Source organism: Wyeomyia smithii, chromosome 3 (assembly GCF_029784165.1).
Source record: "Wyeomyia smithii strain HCP4-BCI-WySm-NY-G18 chromosome 3, ASM2978416v1, whole genome shotgun sequence".
Classification (NCBI taxonomy): domain Eukaryota; kingdom Metazoa; phylum Arthropoda; class Insecta; order Diptera; family Culicidae; genus Wyeomyia; species Wyeomyia smithii.
Genome location: NC_073696.1, coordinates 209,491,352 through 209,513,418, shown reverse-complemented (window position 1 = coordinate 209,513,418; position 22,067 = coordinate 209,491,352). Strand labels below are relative to the sequence as shown.

The window sequence follows — 22,067 nt, the reverse complement described above, 5'->3', positions numbered from 1 at the left end:
GCATTCGCAGTAACAGAAAAACCGATAGTAAACATCTCGTTTGGGAAACATCAAACACAAACACATTCGTTTTACTTTGGCCAGCAAACCCCAAACCGAATTGTAACGAATCAGCATAGAATTTGTGAAAGCTGTTGCATTTTAGTTTCTGCTGATTTTAAACGACTTTAAACATTGAGGAACCCTTTGAAAATACACAAAATAGAATGATGTAATTCGGGCCCGAAAATTTCTTTTTTGTTTTTGACATCTTGCCATCTAGATTTTTTTTAAAATATGAAAGACACATGGAAACTATAGAGGAATCAAAATCGGAATAAAAAAGTGGCAAAATTCATGCGAAAACAATTAGATGAAGGAAAGGAAAGAAATGTAAACAGAAGTTTAAAAAAATAGGAACAGGAAAGGTTAATGGAATGTAAATTGAAAATAGCGAAGAAAAACTGAAAAAAAACAATGGGAAAGGGGAATTGGATGGGCAAATGCGAAAGGGAAATGGATAAAGGTGAAAAAGAGAAAGAGAAACAGGAAATATGGAAACAAAATTAAAAGGGAAAATGAGTTGATAACGCAATGTAAGAAAAAGCAATGAGAGGAGAAAATGGCATGGGAAAACGAAAAAAAGTAATGGAAAGACGAAGTGGAAAGGGGAGATGAAAACAAAAAAATGTGAGATAAGAAAAAAAGAATAAGAAACACAATATATAGGATCAACCAGAAGGAAACAAGAAACGGCGCAAACATTTCGGAGTTATAACAGTAAATGGAAGAGAGAAAGAATTCAGTAAAATATTAAAATTTGGAACAAAAAAAATGGATTGAGATGGAATAAAGAAATCAATTTGAATGGACTGTTTCAAAGAATTTACTTTTATCACCGATTATTACCTGCAAAAACGGAATACCCCTTTCGTAATCAAGTTGATCGACTCGGGTAAACTAATTGAAAAATTAATTACCAAAGAAATTAATTCTACTCTACCGGTAGAACCAAACTGCGGTAGCTCGTTCGGTGCCGGTACTGGTCGGCTTTTGCCTCGAGGGATGGTAATGCGAGCCGTCTCTCTGGGAAGGCTAATGCAATCTAGAAAACGTTTCTGGCAGTAAATTACATAAAGAGTGTTTTTCTTCGCCGAGAAGCCCACCAGCACGAACTGCTGAAACGTGAAAAATTAATGATTATCTCGATGATTAATCACCGCAGATCCGGCACCGCATTTGGTACTCGAGCGCAGGAGAGCAAGGCGATTAGAAAAAAATCGACTCCTGTCAGGGGCAGAGCGAACGCAGCGGTGTGCAAGAGTACTGTCGGAGTATTATAAACAGATTCTTTGGTTCGGTAACAATATAAATGGAAATATCATGTAAGCACAGTTGAGCTCCTAATGACAGAGTATTCTTCAATGCTGTTTGCTAGATTGATTTGGAACAGCATCAAATATAAGATTTGCGAATTCGAGTGTTGCTAAATGCCTGAAAAAAACATTGTTGATCAACTGTTGCAGCACTTAATTTCGACTATCACAAAATTTGAAAATATTTAACGGCGAGTTTCCAGCTGAGTAACGATCAATTATTGTCGTTATTGAAAAAAGTAAACTTTTTTTGGAACGATTGCTGTTCTACTGGCAAACGCACACGTACACACGCAATCGACTTTGACACATGAACGGAAACGTGAACTGTTACTAAACCATTTATTGCGAATCGTTTTACATCATCCGAAACGGTTTACCTTCAAAGGGAGGTATATTTCAAAGCATTACCAGGCATTTACTGGGCTTTGTTCCTGTCTGTATGGCAGAACAGTATTTCTTATCGGCAATCTTTGAAGATCCCATCACGAGCGGTAACAGGAACGTATCGTGTTCTGCCTAAGATATATTTGGGCTTACATCCGCCCTTTGATGACAAGATGGTTTGGCCGTGGAGCAACAGTTGGACAAAAATATGCCAAATATTAGCAGCTCAATGATGTTGCATACATTGGTAGAAGATGCCAACAAGTAGCATTTTATGTACAACCGTATCATCTAGTACTTTTTTACTGTTTCGTGTTTAGTTCTACATAATAATATCAATAATTTCATATATGTAAAGCACAAACAAAAATAAAATGAACGGTTTTCGAAACATTTGCAGTTTTTCATTCTGGTCACATCTGTCAATCTGTGTATAAAACTAGAAATAGCTATTTCATCCATGCGTTAATTCTAATCAAACTCCTGGTCCAAAATTAATTCAAATCCAAATCCTAATACAAATCATCATGCGAATCGTATTCCCTATCCTAATGAAAAACCTAATCCAAGTCCTATTCCAAATTAATTAGTTCAAATTTTAATCCATATTCGAATCCAAAACTTATCTTCAAACTCCTGAATTAAAATCCTAATCGAAACCCTAATCCAAATTATAAATCTACTCGGAGTCTGAACCCAAGTCCTAATCCGAACTCTAATTCAAATTTTATTGTAAATCCAAATTCCAGAGCTTGAATACTAATCAAAATAAAAAAAATCCTAGCCCTTGTCCTAATTGTAATCCAAATCCCATTCTTTATTCCAAATGTTAATCCGAAACCCTCTGTTGTGAAAAAAAAACCTAAATTTATCCACCTAGCGGTCTAACCCAGCCTTTCTCATTCGAACTTATTATTTGTAAAAATAGATTTACATGAACGCTTCAATCCAATACATGCATATTCACTCTTAAGGTTCTAAAAAATTGATGTTGTAATCTATACATATAAAAATGCAGTCCGGTCTGTCTGTCTGTCTGGCTGTGTGATTCATATAGGCTCGAAAACTACCAAACCGATCGACGTGAAAATTTGTATGTAGGGGTTTTTGGTGCCGATAAAGGTTCCTATGATAGTTTGAGACCCCTCCTTCTTCTGGAAGGGAGGGGTCCCATACAAATGAAACATAAATTTCTGCACATCTCGAGAACTAATCAACTAAATCGAACCAAATTTGGCAGGTAAATGTTTTTAGTGGTAAAAAATATGTCCATAATGTTTTGACACCCCTCCTTTTTTGGAAGGAAGGGGTGCCATACAAGGAAACACAGATTTCTGCACATCCTGAGAACTAACCAACTGAATGGAACCAAATTTGGCAGGTGAATATTTTTAGAGGTAACAAAAATGTGCATAATGGTTTGACACCCCTTCCTTCTCTATGAGGGAGGAGTCCCATGCAAATGTAACACAATTTTCGCACAGCTCAAGAACCAATCAAGAAAATACAACCAAATTTGGTATGAGAATGTTTTTAGAGATAACAGATATGTCCATAATTGTTCGACGCCCCTCTCTCTTCTGGAAGCACATGTTTCTGTACAAATTTCTGCACATCTCGCGAACTAAATACCTTCCAAAATGGGTATTTCCGGTGTCATAGTGATGCCAAATCTGCTGAAAATGACCGAATACCACCCAATATGAATATATTCAGAATTGAGGCAATGTCAAGAAGCCAAAAGCCGAGGATGTTGTCATTTCGATAAAACCAATCATTTCAAACGATTTGTTATTTGACTTTGATCATATCCTATGGCCGATTCGTCGTGCATTTGCAGAATTTGAACACATCGCAAGGAATCAATGAATTTGAAACGTTCAAACAGTACAACACCACATATAAATTATGTTGAGGCCACATATATCGATCAAAGCGAGTATAGTTTCAAATAGTCTTTGAATTTCTTTTCTTTCCATAACATTTGAGCCACATATCAAATTGTTATAAAGTTTGTTATTTGTAAGTTTGAGAGATGACTCCTTCGTATGACACTAGTTATGTTCAAATAAGTCATGTAATCTTTGAGATAATAGACTTTCGTTGCTTTAATAACAATTTAATACATAACGGTTGTTTAAGTTCGATTATAATCAAATAAAATGGGAACGTATAAGGCAGCCAAATTTTGAAACCACATGTTCAATCATAATTCAGCAGATAACGCTTAACTAGTCCGCTCATCTGATAATAATATTGATCAAATCGGTTATGTAGTTTCTGAGATAATGAAGTTTCGTGATTTTCACATTTCGGTACATTACAGACGAAGTTACAGTTCGATTACAGTAAAATTCAATAGGGTGTTATGAGGCAGCTAGACTTTTCATTTGACACTAATTTTGTGGAAATCGGGTCAGCCATCTCTGAGAAAATTGTGAGATTAAACAGTGAGATTAAACAGTCTTCAGAACACGTTTCTTTTCGTAACTTTTGAACCACAATGGTTTGTTATTATAACTCATTCAGATTCAATTTTGTTATCAAAAGCAACTGGGAAAATACAAAATCGTATCAAAATATGTTATTTGTATCTCCCGTTGATAGAATTTTGTAATTTTTTAGTTATGCTCTTCTGATCGGGTTACCACAAAAGATGGAAACAATGGCTGCAGTGGTCCAAATCTTACAAAAAACCTAAACCTTAATTCAAATCCTAATCAATATTAACATATCAGTCCAAGCTCGGATTCGAATTTAAATCTAAGCCAAATCCTCATCTAAGTCCTAGTCCCAATTCGTATTCCAATCCTGGAAATAGGGGCCTATTACGAGCGGTGAGTTACTCGCCTGACAAATGTTGACATGACAGATGGCGAGTCGGCTGAATTTTGGACAAGTAGCTTGTCTGCAAAATTGCTCTACTTAGCTGTCACCAGCCATTTTCTAATACAATATTTCACTCGTCTTGTCAGTGACTTAAGGCAAGGCGAGTTGCTTGCCTCGTCTTCTGTAATATGCCCCTAAATCTAATTTTTCCCAGTTATTACTCAATATTCCAATCCAAACAGTAACCAAAGATCTTATTCATTTTCAAACCCAAATCCAAATTCAAACCCTAATCCAAACCTAATCCCGATCCCGATCCAATCCACATATTTGGCTTAGATTTGAATTAGGACCCGGATTAGGCTTGATATTGTGTTATTGGTTAGGATTTGGATTAGGGTTTGAGTTAGGATTTGAATTGAGGTTTCTATTGGGATTTGGCTTAGAATTTGGATTAGGATTTGTATTGAGATTTGTAGTAGAATTTGTATTGGGATTAGGATTGGGATGTGACGTTGGATTCGGATTCGTATTAATCAAGATCTTATCTAAATACTAGTCATAATCATCTTAATCATCCTTATGCCAATCCTATTTCTTATCCACGAGCTGATCCACATTGAACTTCAAATGGTAATTCAAACTCTAATAGAAATCTTAAACCAAATCCTTATGTTAATCCTATTCCCTATCCGGATTCTATTTTTGAATGTTAATTCAAAACCCAGTACAAATCCTAATCCTAATTCCAATACAAATCCTGACCTGAATTCAAAATTCAAATTATTCGAATGCTAATCCTCATCCAAATCCAAATCCAACGTCACATCCCAATTCTAATCCCAGTACAAATCCTACTACAAATCTTAATGCAAATCCTAATCCAAATCCTAAGCCAAATCCCATTAGAAACCCCAATTCCCCAAATCCTAACTCAAACCCTAATCCAAATCCTAACCAACAACACAATATCAATCCTAATCCGGGTCCCAATTCAAATCTATGCCAATTATTAATCCCAAAACCAATAATCCAAATGTCAATCAAGAACCTAAAAAATCTTAATCCATATACTATTCCTAATCAAATTCCAAATTCAACCCCAAATCCAATTCTGAACACAAATCGTTGTATACAGCCTAGGGAAATCATAATCAAAACCCTTATTCAAATCCTAACCAGAACCCTTAGCCAAATCATCCTAATATAAATCCTAGTCCTTATCCAAATCCAAATCCTAATCTAGATGCTAATCCTGCTCCGTCTCTCAATCATAATTGAAAATAATTTAAAATCCTAGTCTTAATCGTATTCCAAATCCAAATGCTAATCCTATTCCTTATCCAAATTTTAATGCAGATAAAAATACAAATGTTGAATGAAACCAAATAGAAATCCTAATCTAAATTCAAACCCTGGTTCGAAACACAACACAAATCGGAATCCAAAGCCTAGGTCCATTCTTAATCTAATAAACTCTTACTAGAACTTTTATCCAAATCATCATTCAAATCCTAGTCCTAATCCAAATCCCAATTCAAATCCAAACCAAATACCAATACAAATCCTAATTCAAATCCCAAGCCAAATCCTAATCGAAAATCAAACTCGAAATCCTAACACAAACCTCAATCCAAATTCTTATCAACATCACAAACTTTAATCCTAATTCGGATCTTAATTCAAATCAAAGTAATTTTAATTCCAATTCGAATCCATTTCCTGATCTTAAATTGATTCCAATTTCTCCCAGAGCCATGTCCTAATTCAAACAGCAAATAAAATCCCCATTCAGTTCTTAGTTCAAATCTTAATCTCAATCTAAATTCTGATCGAGGTCCTAATCAGTACCCAAGAACCAATCCCAATCCAAATCCTAATTTAAAAGATGATCTCAATTCTAATTGAAGTAAAATGTTGTTTCGAATAAAAAATAACATAAAATCTCAATCCGATTTCTAATTTGAATCCCAATTCAAATCTTTGCAGAAAACTAACCTGAAATAAAAAATAAGGTTTTCTGAAATCTGTACTTATAAAAATGGAGTTCTATCTGTCTGTCTGAACCGTTTAGACCTTGTAATAACTAGACTGATAGGCGAGAAAATTTATCTGTTGGGATTATCGGGGCCGAGGAAGATTCTCATGATAGTTCGAGACCCCTTCCTTCTTTAGAAGGGAATACTCTCATACGAATGAAACACAAATTTCTGCATAACTCGAAAACTTTTCAAGCAAACGGAACCAAATTTTGCATGCAAATTGTTTTGAGAAGCAAAAAAATGTTTCTATGGTAGTTTTACACCCCTCTCTTTTCTAGAAGAATACAAACAAAACAAAAAATATTTGTATAACTCGAGATTTGATAAAGCAAATGGAACCAAATTTGGCGTGTGGTAGTTTGCGAAAGCAAGAAATATTTCTGTGGTAGATAAGATCAAGAAAGTACTGTTCTGCATAACTCGAGAACCAATCAAGCAAATGGAACTAAATTTGACTTGTGGAGGTTTAGGAGGGGGGAATTTGTATAGTGGTTCGGCAACCCTCCCTTCTTGGAACTGCCCTAAACTACATACTCAAATGGTGTAAGCAGGAAGGACTAAATGTTAATCCTTTTAAAACAGTCATTATCCCATTCACAAGAAAGAAAAAGTATAATATTGCAACTCTAAAGTTGGGAGAAACACAGTTGGAGCTATCCAAGCAAACCAACCATCTGGAACGACCATCTGGAGTACGCAATCTCAAAAGCCAACAATGCTCTTTGGGCTTGCAGCAATACATTTGGTAAGAAGTGGGGACTCAAACCGAGGATGATTCATTGGATTTACTTGGCTATAGTGAGACCCAGAATAACTTATGCCTCATAAGTGTGGTGGCCCAAAACTACACAAACATCAGCTCAGAAAAAGCTGGATAAGCTACAACGTCTGGCATGCCTATCAATAACTGGAGCGATGGCCAGCGCACCATCCACAGCCTTAGAAGCTCTTTTGTATCTTCTACCTTTGCATCAATATGTGCAACTTGAAGCGGAAAAAGGTGCTCTCAGGCTCAAACGCGTTAAACTTCTTCAGGAAGGGGATCTAGAAGGACACTTACGAATCCTTAAAGATTTTCAACTGGACAACTTAGTAACAATGTATGAAGATTGGATGGAATTCAAGACTAACTTCAATATTCCCTTCAAAGTGATTGAATCCTCTCGCAGCAAATGGGAAGAAGGAGGTCCTAAAACTCGCCCAGGATCACTCTTGTTTCTCACAGATGGCTCTAAAATGGGTGAATCTACTGGTGCTGGGGTTACTGGACCAGGAATTAATATATCAATTTCATTGGGACAGTGGCCCACAGTCTTCCAAGCTGAAATAAATGCTATCCTAACATGCACAAATATTCGTTTGGCTAGAAAATATAGATATGCCAAAATCTGTATTTTCTCTGATAGTCAAGCAGCTCTTAATGCACTTAAAGCCTACACATGCCAGTCGAAGTTAGTTTGGGATTGTATTTTATCTCTACGACAATTGACTGTAACAAACGATGTAAATCTATACTGGGTGCCTGGTCACTGTGGAAATGAAAAAGCCGATCTCTTAGCAAGAATTGGTTTTTCAACTGCATTCGTCGGACCGGAGCCATTCTGTGGGGTTTCTACATCCTGCCTGAAATCAGAGCTTAGAGGCTGGGAAGCAATGATGATTGGTGCCAACTGGAGGGCTACCTCCAATGCAAGACAATCTAAACTATTCATTACACCTTGTAATAGAATCACCCGCAACCTCCTCAGTACAAATAAAGCTGATCTGAGTACGTTGAGTGGCCTACTGACTGGACACTGTCCGAGTAGGTATCACCTTAAAAAAGAAGGTAAACTGACAGAAGACATATGTCGCTTCTGTAATCTTGAAGTTGAAACCTACTGTGCCAATGCGGTGCATTATTTCAGCAAAGACAGCGTATTTTTGGGAAAGGTGTTCTTACGCCTAACGAGGTATGGAATGCTGAACTAAGAAAGGTAATGAACTTTATCAAAGAGGGCATTCCTTCATGGGGGGAAATGCAAAGTCCTAGGGCGACCGTCACTGATACCCATAGTGATGGAACGAACTGACAGCGCATATATATTAACGCTGATTTTACCACAATATATCTAACTAATGGTAGCAGTGGTCATAAGCTCCTCCAAGGGAAAAAACCCTCCTTCCTTTGGAAGGGCGGGTTCCCACACAAATTAATCACAATATTTTGCAGAATTCCAAAAACCTGTTTTGTCCCTATAAGCCTCCAATTTTACATGTGGACCACCCAGGTTTCTCTGGAACGGAGGACTTCCATAAAAATTAAATGAAATTAATAAATAATACAACTCAAGAAGGTTTCAACCGGAATACAGTTTAAAATGATCGGAATGATACACAGAAGCTATAAACCGATCCCAGACACTATTTTTGATTCTGATTTCAGGAAAACAGCTCAAACTGGTCGAATTGGGTATTTCGGGAATCAGAATGATACCTAGAGAGATATTGACCACACATTTGCCATTTTTAAATCTTAGATGATGACTTCCGGTTTCTGAGAAACAGCCCAAACCAACCGAACACCATTCAGTATATGTGTTTCCTGAAACAGAATGATGCCTTGAGGCCAGAATTTGACTCTACATTCCATTTTGAATTCTAGGATGACGCCAACCGTTAGCAAACAGCACAACAGTAATAGTAATCGGGATGATGCATAGAAGTTTAAAACTGACTCCGGATTGTATGAATAAATGAATACATACATTTTTTACATTTTTTCACGTTAAGTTCACGTTAAGTTCCAACAGGCTTTTCATGCACCTTGTGTGAAAATTATCAACTTCATGTTAAAATGCTTCGAGGTCTACGTATCTAATGTTTCTTACGTATTTCAAGTTTCATGTCGTCTGCGTATATCAAAACGTTCAGCACCTTTCAAACAAGCTCTGCATCGTTTACGAATAAGATAAATAGTAGCAGACCTAGATAAGAACCTTGTGGCACACCGGATATCACATTCACCACTGATGATAAGCTGGTTTTAAACCTTACCCGTTGTGTTTTGTCGGTCAAGAAAGACCAATTTCATTTCCAAACTCTCAAATCGAACCCTCTCTTAGATACTTTATAAAGTAAGTGAGGGATGTCAACTCTGTCAATTGTTTGCTAGAAGTCAAATTTTTGACTTTTTGCAAAAACACGTTGGCTGATATTGATTGTTCAGGAATCCAAGACATAATAGCAACTTCACGATAGTTTTAAACATCTGATTTCATGCCGCTTTTGAAAATTGGGATTAAAAATTATTTTTTTTTAAATCAGTGGGATTGTGCAGCGTTCTAGGGAAGACAACCACAACACAAGTCGTGCAAGTTTCTTTGAAACTGATTTTAAAAATACTGGCGACAACCTTCAAAATTTCGTCAAGAGCTATATAATCAACTGTGACATCTCTCAATGGCTCTAGAAAGTATAAAAAACTGATAACAATGATCCTTGTCGTCATGAGGGATGCATAGTACAAATACTAGTCGTCAAAAACTAGAAAATCTAGATATAAATTCAAGTCAAAATTTTATTCAAATTTTGTATTGCAGTGTCGTAAAAGATTGCTACAAAAATCTGAATAATAAAGCAAAAAGTTTTTAATATTATTCTTACTTGTACAGTCAAACCTGTTTTTGTGCGACGTTTTTTGTGCAATTTTTTTTTTGTGTGACTTTTTTTATGCGTTTATTTTATTTGTGCGAATTTTTTTTCTTGTGCTGTGTATGAAAAAGGACCACAACCGACAAGATTTCCAGCCATTTAGTTTTTCCGATCCTTGGAATGAATTTCAACGCCTTACATAAGTGTTGCGTCAAAAAAATACTATTTGAGCCAGTTTTACGAAGGAAAAGTCAAGTATTGCTAGCCTACGAAGGATAGCGGTTGGAAAGATTGGTATGTTTAAAAAAGTTACGTTTATCAATCAGATGTTTTAAAATTGTTCTCCTAGGTATTCTAAATCAGAATCATCAGCTTTTGAGTTGTTTTTACCTGAGAATTTTTTTATGCGGTCCCTATCCACCGCATAAAAAAGGTTTTTTTCAATGATGTTGTGGAAACATAGTTTTCTGCTGCACGTGAAGTTTCAAATAAATTTTTTTATGCGATTTATTTTGTGCGGTCCCTATCCCTCGCATGAAAACTGGTTTGACTGTATCGTTTGTTATTTATTGTTGCTGTATATTTTTCAGTTGCTTTCTTTTTTTTTTTTTTTTTTTTGTTCACAATATTTATTTGACACGGCAATTTTCAGGTGTTATTAGGGATGATTAAAAAACAAATTGATTATCAAATTTCTTTTTAATGGACACGACTGCAAAAACAAACTTCAAATTTCAACGGAAATATACAAACTTATTAACATTTTCTCCAAAATGCTACACACACTTTGAAGTTCGAAACCCAGATAAAAAAAATCATCATCCCTGATGCTGTTGCTCCTGTACGCTAAACTAGAACAGTTTCGCTGAATGTGTATGCAAAGGAAGATATTCCATCGTTTTGTTGCTCTGCGGTGGAATAGTGAATAGTTTTGAATATTCGGCTTTCGGCAGAAAGCCACATACCGACATGTTGAAGTGTTACATTCATACGAAGTTCCAACATCCTCCTCAATAGCTTTCGTTTCACATACGTTTGTTGGTATCCGCTTGTATGTGTGCACGTTTGCGTGTGAATTCCACTATGCACTGCACTATGTCTACGTGGCACAAACATCTTTCCATAAAAACTTGCTACGTATCTGTCGGTATTCAGTGATGGGGTCAAAATCCTCCACCGACCGACATCCGTACAGATATCCTCGGCGCATATGGTCCATTTCGACATGATTTGCTGCTCGTCTAGAGCAGCAGAAGTTTCAAGGGGAAATAATTGATGCTTGTGCCAACCCGGCTGCACTCAGTCATCTTCTGCGCGCGAGCGAATGTGATGGTTGCGACGGGTGGTAGGACCTTACACCCGCGCCACCGCCCACAACTGCAAAGGCAACTCGCTCAGTAAACAGAGAAGTTTGTCAATAGTTGTGAAGCAAGGTTGCGAATTATTGAATAAATGAATGAATGGTTGCAGATAAATTCTTTCCAAATAAGCCGGAAGACCCGGTAAAAGGCAACGGGAAAAGCAGGCAGCCGGAAAAGTTCAGTACTGTTTGAAGTAAACAGATTCTCGCAATTCCAATGAACCGGGATGTTATTGACTTTAGAAGGGCAAATTGCTGTCGAGCGCAGAAAGATGTTTAATTGGCGGATATCAACGAGAATTTATAACTTGCTGGCTATAATGATGCATCGATTTGATTTTTTCATTAAACTTAATACAGCGACAATATAATCAAGCAATTGACCATCAGTTTATTATAAACAGAAGATGCTAAATCACAAGGTCACTCGGCAGCCTCGGCGGAGCTTTCGCCTGGCACAGCGAAAAACGAACGACAAAGTTTAACGATAAATTTTCTCCAAGATTCCTTATTGATGGTCGGTGGATCAGCCCGGGGAAATCTGTTGCTTCGAAGGAGCCAGCCCGGAAAGACGGAAAAAGTTTCTATTAACCTATTTTTCGACATCGCGTCAGTACGTATACAGTAGCAGTCGATCGGATGGTTCAGAAGTCCGCTCGGTTTGATTGGATTTATGTGCGAAAAGTTCATCCTAATCAGATTTTTCTAGACAAAAACGAAACATGAATTTAGTTAAAAATTAGGTTAATTTATAACGAGCTCCTCCGCGCATTTTTCACGTGACTTGAATTCTTTCGTGTAATTTGATTGAAAACTTGTGCTGGAGTGTCGAATTGCGCTTAATTTAATATCCATTTTCATGAGGAAATATCATGCAAATGATTTCCATGCTTATATGCTCATATCCGCCATTTCCCAATGCTTGAAATTCAACGTTGCGCTTCAATAATTTTTACGAACATGATGCAAGCAAAAGATCTTGTTCTTTTTTTTTCAGATCAAAAGTTCGTGCCAAACGATGATTTCAGCAAAAAGACTGTTTTCATGACAAATTCGTAGAATAAACCCCCAGGCTAACGAAATATGATTCGATCGAACCAAAAAGTATAGAAATAAATCTCATAGAGAACTTTTTCTTGCCTCTTCTCCTCGAGCCGGAGAAGCTGATGATGATGGCAACTCAAAGCACGACGCACTTCACTTCTGCATCCGTTGGGAAATCTGCCGAAGGGAAAATGAAAAAAAAATCTTTAATAGGGGGTATAATTCTTTCACGCTTCGGCGGAGAGCTTTATAATCTATTAAAGAAATTCAAACAGCTAGTACAAAAGCTTCTCTACCATTCAGTACTGCTTCGTTAGTTACACACACACATAGCTACAGCGTTCATTGCGATTTTCTCGTTCCAATGACTACCTCCAATATTTTTACAGCCTCTCACCCTTATGATCGACTCCCGACGGGGATTGACTTTTTCCTGTAGGCGAGTAGAAGCAAAAAATAACGGAAGATTTCACACGTCGAAAATAAGGGGATTTCAAGCCAACGAAAAACCCTACTATCAGTTTGTTCGGTTTTCGACATGATGCAAAAAAGGGTTTAAATTGAATTGATTTAATTTCTGTCGCCAGATAGTTACTTGTTAAAAATAATTACGTAAATCAACGAAGGTGTTAAACAAAACAACAGCAAATTCAATTTATATTGATAAAAGATCCCATTTTACAGATTCTTACTAGTAAAATTCACACCACTGACTTATTCATCCTTCTATTTTAGCCATCTGCTTTCTCCCTGGGAGATCTGTGCGTGCCTCCAATGGCGAACGTGCTCAAAGTTTTCCTGGAAAACGGACAGACCAAATCGTTCAAGTACGATTCGACCACTTCTGTACAGGTAGGGTGGCAATCACTGATATTGAACATTTTTTGTAGCCAATTAGCTTAAATTTTCACCCGAATGATCCGAACCCAATTGAATTAAATCTCACGATTCTGTCACCATTGAAACGTTCCCTTTCGTCCACAGGATGTTGTTACATCGCTACGTGATAAACTATGCCTAACCGCCAAGGAACACTTTAGCCTGGTACTGGAGCATGTGAAAAGCTTGAAACGAAACAAATTAACCCTTCTGGACCCACAGGAAACCGTGGCAAGGGTAAGTCCGACCAAATCCGCAATCCTTTCCGAGAATCACCTTTTACCATTTCCGACTCTCTCTCTCTCCAACCCAACAGATTGCAGCCCGGCCGGGTGCCCACAAGTTGCGATGCCTCTTTCGGGTGACCTTCGTGCCAGTATCGGCGGCCGCCCTAGCGCAGAGGGACCTGAACGCGTTGGACTATCTGTTTCTGCAGTGCTGTAACGACGTGACCCAGGAACGGTTCGCCCCGGAACTGCAACCGGAAGTGGCTCTCCGGCTTGCTGCGCTTCATATGCACCAGCATGCGCTCGCAAACAACATTTCCCCCGCTAAGCTGACAGTGAAAACTGTTGAGTGAGTATGAATGTAGTTGTTTGGCGTAGTTGCTTTTTAAACGATATTACCCCAATATCAGACAGGCGTGGGGAAATGATGTGGTTTTCCATTTCCTCTATTAGTAACGTGTGTGAAAACATCATTATGGGGCTAGTTTCCTGTATTTTATATAGCTCTAAGACGAAGAAAGTGAGACTCCAGTTTTTTTCGCCTTTATTAGCCAATGAAATCATTTTGAATGAATACCTTATATGTTATCATCACACGTCTGAAGGATATCATTAGTTCAAAAGCTCTTCTTATCGAGTGACCATAGTTTTTCGTTTATGTCATAGTTTTAACGCCTGTAGTCTGTTTCACCGTTCACTATCTGTGGTGCAAAACCTAATGATAATTGTTGATAAACTGCCATGCCATTCTATGACCACTCCGAATTGAAATTCTTTTATTATGAGGGTTTCGATCTTTTCTAAATATTTCTCAGAGTTTTAATCTGAATTCTCTCATGCGCTTTCCTTCTTATTAAACAACATCCAAATAAATCGGTACTACATGAAGCAATGTCGGTGTAAAAAATTCTTTGTAAAGCAAAAGTTTTTCTTTGAACAAAGTTTAAAGTTTCTGTAGATGAGCGGATATGAACATTTGAATATTTCAACGCACCTTGTTCATACACTTTCAATGTGCACCTCGAAAATATGTTTTCTATCGTAAATTGATCCCAAGTACTTTACTTTGTCAGACCAACATATAATAACCCCATTCATCTTGATAACGTGTTTGTTGTTTAGCTTGAGAAACTAAGTTTTAGGCTTATAAGTGAAAAATGGAACTTTCGCAGGTAGGAAGAGAAAATATCTAAGCATTTCTGCGATCGACTGTATAAAACACAAAGACTTTTTCCTGTTACGAAAAATCTTGTGCCATCGCAGCACAAGGACATTGTGTATTTTTAGGGCCAATTAGGAAGATCTGAAGTTAATATAATATGCAGGATCAGATCCCCAAGACTGAACCTTGACGTACAGCTGCTCTGACAAGAGATCCATCGGATTTTTAATTCCGTTAGACAACCTGCAGAGTTCAGTTAAATTTTTTTTTCAACTATCTCTATAGACCGAATTCCTGTAGAGAAATTAGATTATATTTACAAGTGACTTCATATTGAATTAAACACACAAGGATCATGCGACCAATCAAAGGTTGAAATTTGCGTTTTAACAAGGCTTGACAATTTTCAATAACACAATAGTTCGAATGATCAAATTACAATTTCCTGCATTTGGACGGATGTATAGATGATTTTCCATTCCATTGCTGCAAGAACGAAGAAAATCCTTTGAAAACTAACCGACTTATTAGCATTTGAAATTGGACATATTTTTTCCTTTTATCCGTTTTTAGAATTTAATTCCACACCCCTATGTAGCTGAACTTCCTGAGAGACGTAGTTCTACGTCAAAAAAATAAGTGAAAAGGTTGTTTATAAGCCACAACCGCAAGGTTAACGTGGTATTACGACAGCCTGCCTTATATTAATATATTTCTCACCAGTGGCGTCGAGGTACACACTTTGAAGGGTGCAGAATGATAACAAAACCAGAATTTTTTTTTCAAAACCCATACGTTACTAAGTACGTAATCATTCGGCGTGCACCAGCTGCCTTTTTTTAGGTACACTAACATTCACCCTGTCAACGCCAACCTTTCCATTGAATACTTTGATTTCTGAATGTTTTTTCTGTTTCGGCGAATTCCTGTTCAGTCTGAGATTACACAGGAAGTTAATTTTGTCATCATAACTGGTTTACGTCATGATTTCTCTCAATTTCACCTACGCACACTAGTGAACGTGTAAATTCGTCTAAAGTTGCTTTTATTTCTTCCAAACTGAAAATCATCGCATCTCGTTGCTTCGACTTTTATTACTTTTTACCATTTTTGGTCGATTATGTTTAGCAGCTTCTTCCGATTTCTGATCACGAATGAAAAAAATTATTCAGGAACAAGTTTAAAACATATAATGAGTGTTCAACTGAATATTTGTCTAGCTGCTAAAAACATAGCATTGCAAACAAAACAGCTATTTATAAATATTTTCCTCAACTAGTTGCACTAACACATTCGTACGTAAAAAGCTCTATAGATCACTCTCTTAAGGGGTTATATACCTTTTTAGTTTTCAAATAACCGGAACATCTTGAGAATATTTCTACAAATTTTCATAAAGATCTGAGCAATAGGAAGAAAGTTAGAGCGATTTGCAACGCGCCTCGCTACGGCCGCATAAGCTAAACTTGAAACTTTTTCTTGTAGTTGATGAACTGTACTTTCAGAAAAATACCACTTTGATGCAATGAAAATGGTGCTATGCACTTAAAAATAAATTCAAACTTCCCTCATTTTTCTCGACCGAAAAGGTATATAACCCCTTAATCTATGTCGACAGCATTTTTTTACGATTATAACGCTATGCGTAAAGTTTTTCGGAACTCTTGAAGCAGTGTATATGCCTTTTTAACGTGTTCAACCTTGAAAAGAAGCGTATTTTGATTGACTTCACTGTTAAAACCAAACAGCGTGGATAAAACTGAATCCTGATTGATGAAAATTAGAGGCAAAAACTCATTTTTTGGGTTTTTTTAGAGAATCATGATTGATTTTTTTTATGCGATTACTTACTTATTACTTTTTTTACATAGGGTTAAAATTTTTTGATGCGATCCCTCCTCTCACCCCCACTCCAAGAAGCTCATAAGGAGCCTTTTGGTAGTGGTCGCAACTGTTTTTTTGTGTTATTTTCTATTACATACATTCTAGCTTAAATCTGTACAAAACGTTTTTTTTTTTTCATTTGACAGAATTAAAGATAAGTGATGTCGGCACGTAGATTGGTGGCTTCGGTGGCAGTGTTGAGTGATAGTTGTGGGTGACGGTATTTGGCAGCGGTGTTTGACGATGTTGATTGACTGTGGTGGTGGGTGGCGAGGTGGCTAGGCAGTATGTGAAGAAAAATCAATAATTTAGTACGGTTTTAATATGTTTCTGGGCATCACGGGGGAGGGAGGCTCCCAGTGAGAAAAAAAACTCTTTGAAGAGAGTGTTAGTATCAGCTGGTGGTTGTAGCTGAATTCATCTTAGGTTTCAACGTTTAATTATCAGACAAACTGTTCAATTTTTGATCGAAGGTAACCTTTGACGCTGTTTTTAAACTTTTGGATATTTCGCTCCGCTTTTATGGTTGCTGGCAAGGCATTGTATTTATTTTACCGTAGTAACAAAAGGACTGCTTCATCAGCTCAGAATTTGGTCTTCGAAACACTAGATTGATTTGATTTTTCGTTTCATACCGGTGGAATGGATGTTCAAGCCGCGAGTTATGGTGTGCTATTGGGTTGTGCAATAAATTCTGCATCTGCAAAACACACTGAAGTTCTCGCAGTGCGGCAACTGGTAGAATGGAATGGTCTGCTTCGCAATATAGTCTTACAGTGGAAAATAGCCGGGGTTTCTTGTAGACTGCTTTGAGGCAACAATTTTGTAGTCGTTGGCGTGACTTAAGCTTCGTATTGTTGGCCGTTCCCCACACAGAAATGAGATACTGCAGTTTGGAATGCACGAACGCGTGGTACAAAGAAAGCATCTGTTTGCGTGGCAAGAATTTTGAAGTTTTCCATAAGAGTCCACAGATAGAGCTTAGATCGGAGGATAAGGCATGGATGTGGCCGCTCCATCTCAATGAAGGATCCAGGATAAGCCCTAAGTATTTGAATTTGAATACTCTTTCGATCCCAGTGGAACCAATCTGAAGTTGAGCACTCATAGATGTTGAACGAACTGAGTGGAAGATCATGTATTTGGTCTTGTCCAAGTTAAGCGACAGAAGGTTTTCGCAGAAATATTCTTGAAGTATTGCCATATCGTCAGAGATTTGCCAAGTTATGTCGTTTACATTTGCTCCAGGATACGAGAGAGAGGTGTCATCAGCGAACAAGCGAGGCTTTCCATTCAGCCTGAGATTGGCTATGTCATTTATGTATATCAGGAATAACAGTGGGCCAAGGTTGCTTCCTTGTGGGACACCTACTCTTAACTGGCGATAGGTACTTTTCGCTCCATTTACTTCGACGTACTGGGTCCGGTTCGAGAGATAATTCTTTAGCAGTTGATTAGGAATTCCTCTAATCCCATAGTATTCCAGTTCTGAAGTAAAATTTCGTGATCAATGGTATCGAACGCCTTCTTTAGATCCAAAACGCCCGTTAGCCTCCCCGTATCTAAAGCTTCAACAATGCCATCAACAAGCTCACAGGTTGCAATTTGAGTACTGGAACCGGCACGAAACTCATATTGACAGTTATACACAAATTTGTGCTGCTGGAGAAAGTACACGATTCTCTTGATTAGTATTCGCTCCAAGATCTTGTTGATCACAGATAGAACGGAGATCGGTCTATAGTTGCTCACGTCTGTTTTTGGTGTTGGCGGTAGTTTTCTCCAATCTCGTTCCGAATACTTTTATTATCTGCCGCTAAACTTGATTGCTTCGCTTGGAGAGTTACGAAATCAGCATGAAGATCATCGAACTTTCCAGCCAGAAATGATTGCAACTCCTCAATGTTTCTGTTGGTTTCAACAATTGCCTGCATCTGACTCCGCGTTTCCTCAAGGATGGCTCGGGTTTGTATTGACTCCAATTTCACTTCGCGTATTGAAGAAGTTAGAATTCGAAGCTCCTTAATAAATTCATCGTATCCGTTTTGTTTACTGGTGGTCTTCGCATGTATCTCGGCACACACAGCGGTACAGAAGAAGGGTTTTTTCTTCGCTTTATTCACAGCATTTCCAACGATCTTAAGACACTTGAAGTGCGCAGACTTGAAACACTGAACACATTCGATAATACGCGACGAATCGTTTTCAGCATGATTGCAAACGTAGCAAATAATAACATCTTCAACATCAGACATAACAACTGATTAACAATACAATATACAATATACACGACCCAAAGCAAACAGAGACATGTAACAGACACGACCGAAAGCACCAGCTATGAATTACGAGGCTATAGCGAGATCAGATGTATCGTGATGACGTTTTTCGTTTATCTATAATATTATAGCACATTGGGCATTATCGGCGTCTATCATGGAACAGCTTAGGCAGTAAATGTATTCCTAAATACCTCAATACTCCATAGAAAATAATTGACCTAGTTAAATTCGATGCGAACCCCAGCTGCCGTTGGATAAACTTTGGTCTAACGTCCTTAGATGCACCGGTAGAGCAATTTTCACCAATTTATAGGCAACATTATTCAGAGCAGATTTTTGCACTTCTACAGATGAATCCAGTGATGCCGATTGGGTTCAAATGAAAAAAAAGGTTGGCTTTAGATTTTACAAAGCTAGGAATTAATCGGAATGCCCTCTTCACCATTTTCTTCGAGAGCAGAACAGATTGAATGTTCGGCAGATCACCTCCCTGGGCGAAAGTGACCCCGGATAACAGCTTGTTCAATCTCTCGTCATAGCGAATTGCCAACTGCAGAAGACGCGGGATGATTGTCGTAACGTTACCCGCCATGTTGGAATATGCAGCAAAAAACCCCATTACAGTCACCAAATCGTCAGGTACTTCAATTCGACCTACTGCGGATCAAAGTCCAGTACGAAATAAACGGGACTTTGTGTTTTCTTTGATTTTGCATCCTTTGCACGACTAGACAATTTAACTTGCAAATTCTTTCGAACAAACAATTGATGTGACTAGGCTGCCACCTGTATGATGAAACAACCCGTGTGCTTGTCCTAAATACCTACGGAGAGGACTAACGCAACAACCAGGCGGTGCACACTGTTTCCAAAGTGGCAAAAACGGAATCGAAATTATTTTGACCCAAAAAACTTGATTTTAGAGCCATAGTGTCTTCAGTAAAGTTGTTCCATTGATTATTCTCCATGTTATAGAAGTTACAGTTGTGTGATCAATCCACTGAACAGTGAAAAGCGTATTTTACTTTTTTCATTTTTACATATGAAAATTCATCGTGTTCGACAAAGTTGTAGCACATTTAATAGGAAACAACTTTGTCAAAGACACCATACTTCTATCTGCTTATTTCAATGGACTTATGTGGATTTTTCTTCAGATTGCCACTAAAAACCATATCTTTCAATATAACTTTTAGTAGTGATTTTATACAATTTTTCAATGTTCTATAATATTGTTTTCCTATAACAAAACAAACAATTTCTTCGAAGAAAGTATATTTTATCTCATATATTTTTTTAGTTATTGACGATTTCTACCCAAATAATGCACTAATTCACACTAATTACTTTTTACTCAAAAAAAATTGATTTTGCAGCCATAGTGTCTTTAGCAAAGTTGTTTTGTTAATTATTCTTCTTTTCATGAAAGTTAGAATTTCGTGATTAATCTACCCAAAAGAGAGAAACGAATTTTATTTTTCTCATTTTTGCATATAAAAATTCACTTTGCTGAGTAAATTTTTAGCATATTTTATAAAAAATAACTTTGTCAAAGACACCTTATTTCTATATGCCAATTTAAACTGTGAAGTTTCCTCTAGAATACCCCTGAGAACATTTTTTGATCTAACTTTTTTTAGTGATTTTCTAAAACTTGTCAAAGTTCTACAATGTTTTCCAGTACAATAAAACACACGAGTTCACCGAAAGAAGCTTATTTTTATCTCTTATAATTATTTAGTTATTGAGGATTTCTATTAAAATGGTGCACCAATTCACTTACAGATATAAACACAGGAGACAGCGATAGACAAATGCCTATATCTAAAATGAATGTTGTTTTAGTTATACTTTAATAAAGAAATGGTTTAGCCTGCAGATATCTACAGATTTTGAATATATCTGTTAGTAAATTAATGCATTATTTTAATAAAAATCGTCAATTATCAAAGAAATATGTGAGATAAAAATAAACTGTCTTCGCAGACATTGTTTGTTTTACCATAGCAAACAATATTGTAGAACATTGAAAATTTGTAGAAAATCACTACTAAAAATTATGTTGAAAAAACTGATTATTAGTGGCAATTTGTAGAAAATTCCACATAAGCCCATTCAAATAGACAGATAGAAGTATGGTGTCTTTAACAAAGTTGTTTCTTATGAAATGTGCTACAACTTTGCCGAACACGATGAATTTTTATATGCAAAAATGGAAAAAGTGAAATTCACTTATCACTGTTAAGTGGATTAATCACAAAACTGTAACTTCTATAACATGAAAAATAAATAATGGAACAACTTTACTGAAGGCATTGTGTCTCTAAAATCAAGTTTTTTGGGTCAAATAATTTCCATCACGTTTTTGCAGCTTTGAGCTAGCGCGGCTTAGGCGATAGAATGAGAGAATAAAAAAAGAGGACGAACTACGCTGTACACTGTTGTGCGGGAAGTACATAAATTTTTGGTCAACTGTATAACCAAAAACAAGCATATCGTTAAGATGGCACCGAAGACAAACAGAAGAGCTCGAAGTAAATTGTACAAATTATAAGGATCACAAACACGTTCTTAAAGTATTGTCGAAATTTCTTTCATTGCAAATTATGAAATGTGTGAACGCAATTCTATATTTATTCCAAGCGATAAAAAGTGGCGCAAAAAATCGAATTTTGTAAATAAAAAATCTGTTTGATCTGAGATTGAACAATTTAGTAATATGTAACAGAGATTGAACCACCTGTCTCATGCAACGACACAATTGTTTAATAAATAAGTTAGAAGAAATGCTACCAGAAATAACAAGAAAACGAGAATGATTCGAATTTGCAATGACTATGTTGATGAAAATGATGAATTGCCATTTGCCGATGACTCGGGACGTTCTGTTCTGTTCTAGTTCTGTTTGTTTCTATTATTTCTTCAAGTAAGCAAGCAATACATATTACAAGTGAACACACGCAACCAGCTAAAAACAAACGCG

General features: G+C 37.0%; 1 protein-coding gene across 8 annotated transcripts in view; it reads left to right on the top strand.

The window, feature by feature from the left end:
- Positions 1-22,067, top strand: part of LOC129731566 (uncharacterized) — a 465,080-nt gene that overhangs the window by 408,856 nt on the left and 34,157 nt on the right. For all 8 annotated transcript variants that reach the window (XM_055691665.1, XM_055691664.1, XM_055691666.1 and 5 more), the window contains 3 exons: positions 13,386-13,502; positions 13,635-13,766; positions 13,846-14,105. In XM_055691665.1, coding sequence (XP_055547640.1) covers positions 13,386-13,502; positions 13,635-13,766; positions 13,846-14,105 — 509 coding nt within the window. The remainder of the gene's footprint in view (positions 1-13,385; positions 13,503-13,634; positions 13,767-13,845; positions 14,106-22,067) is intronic.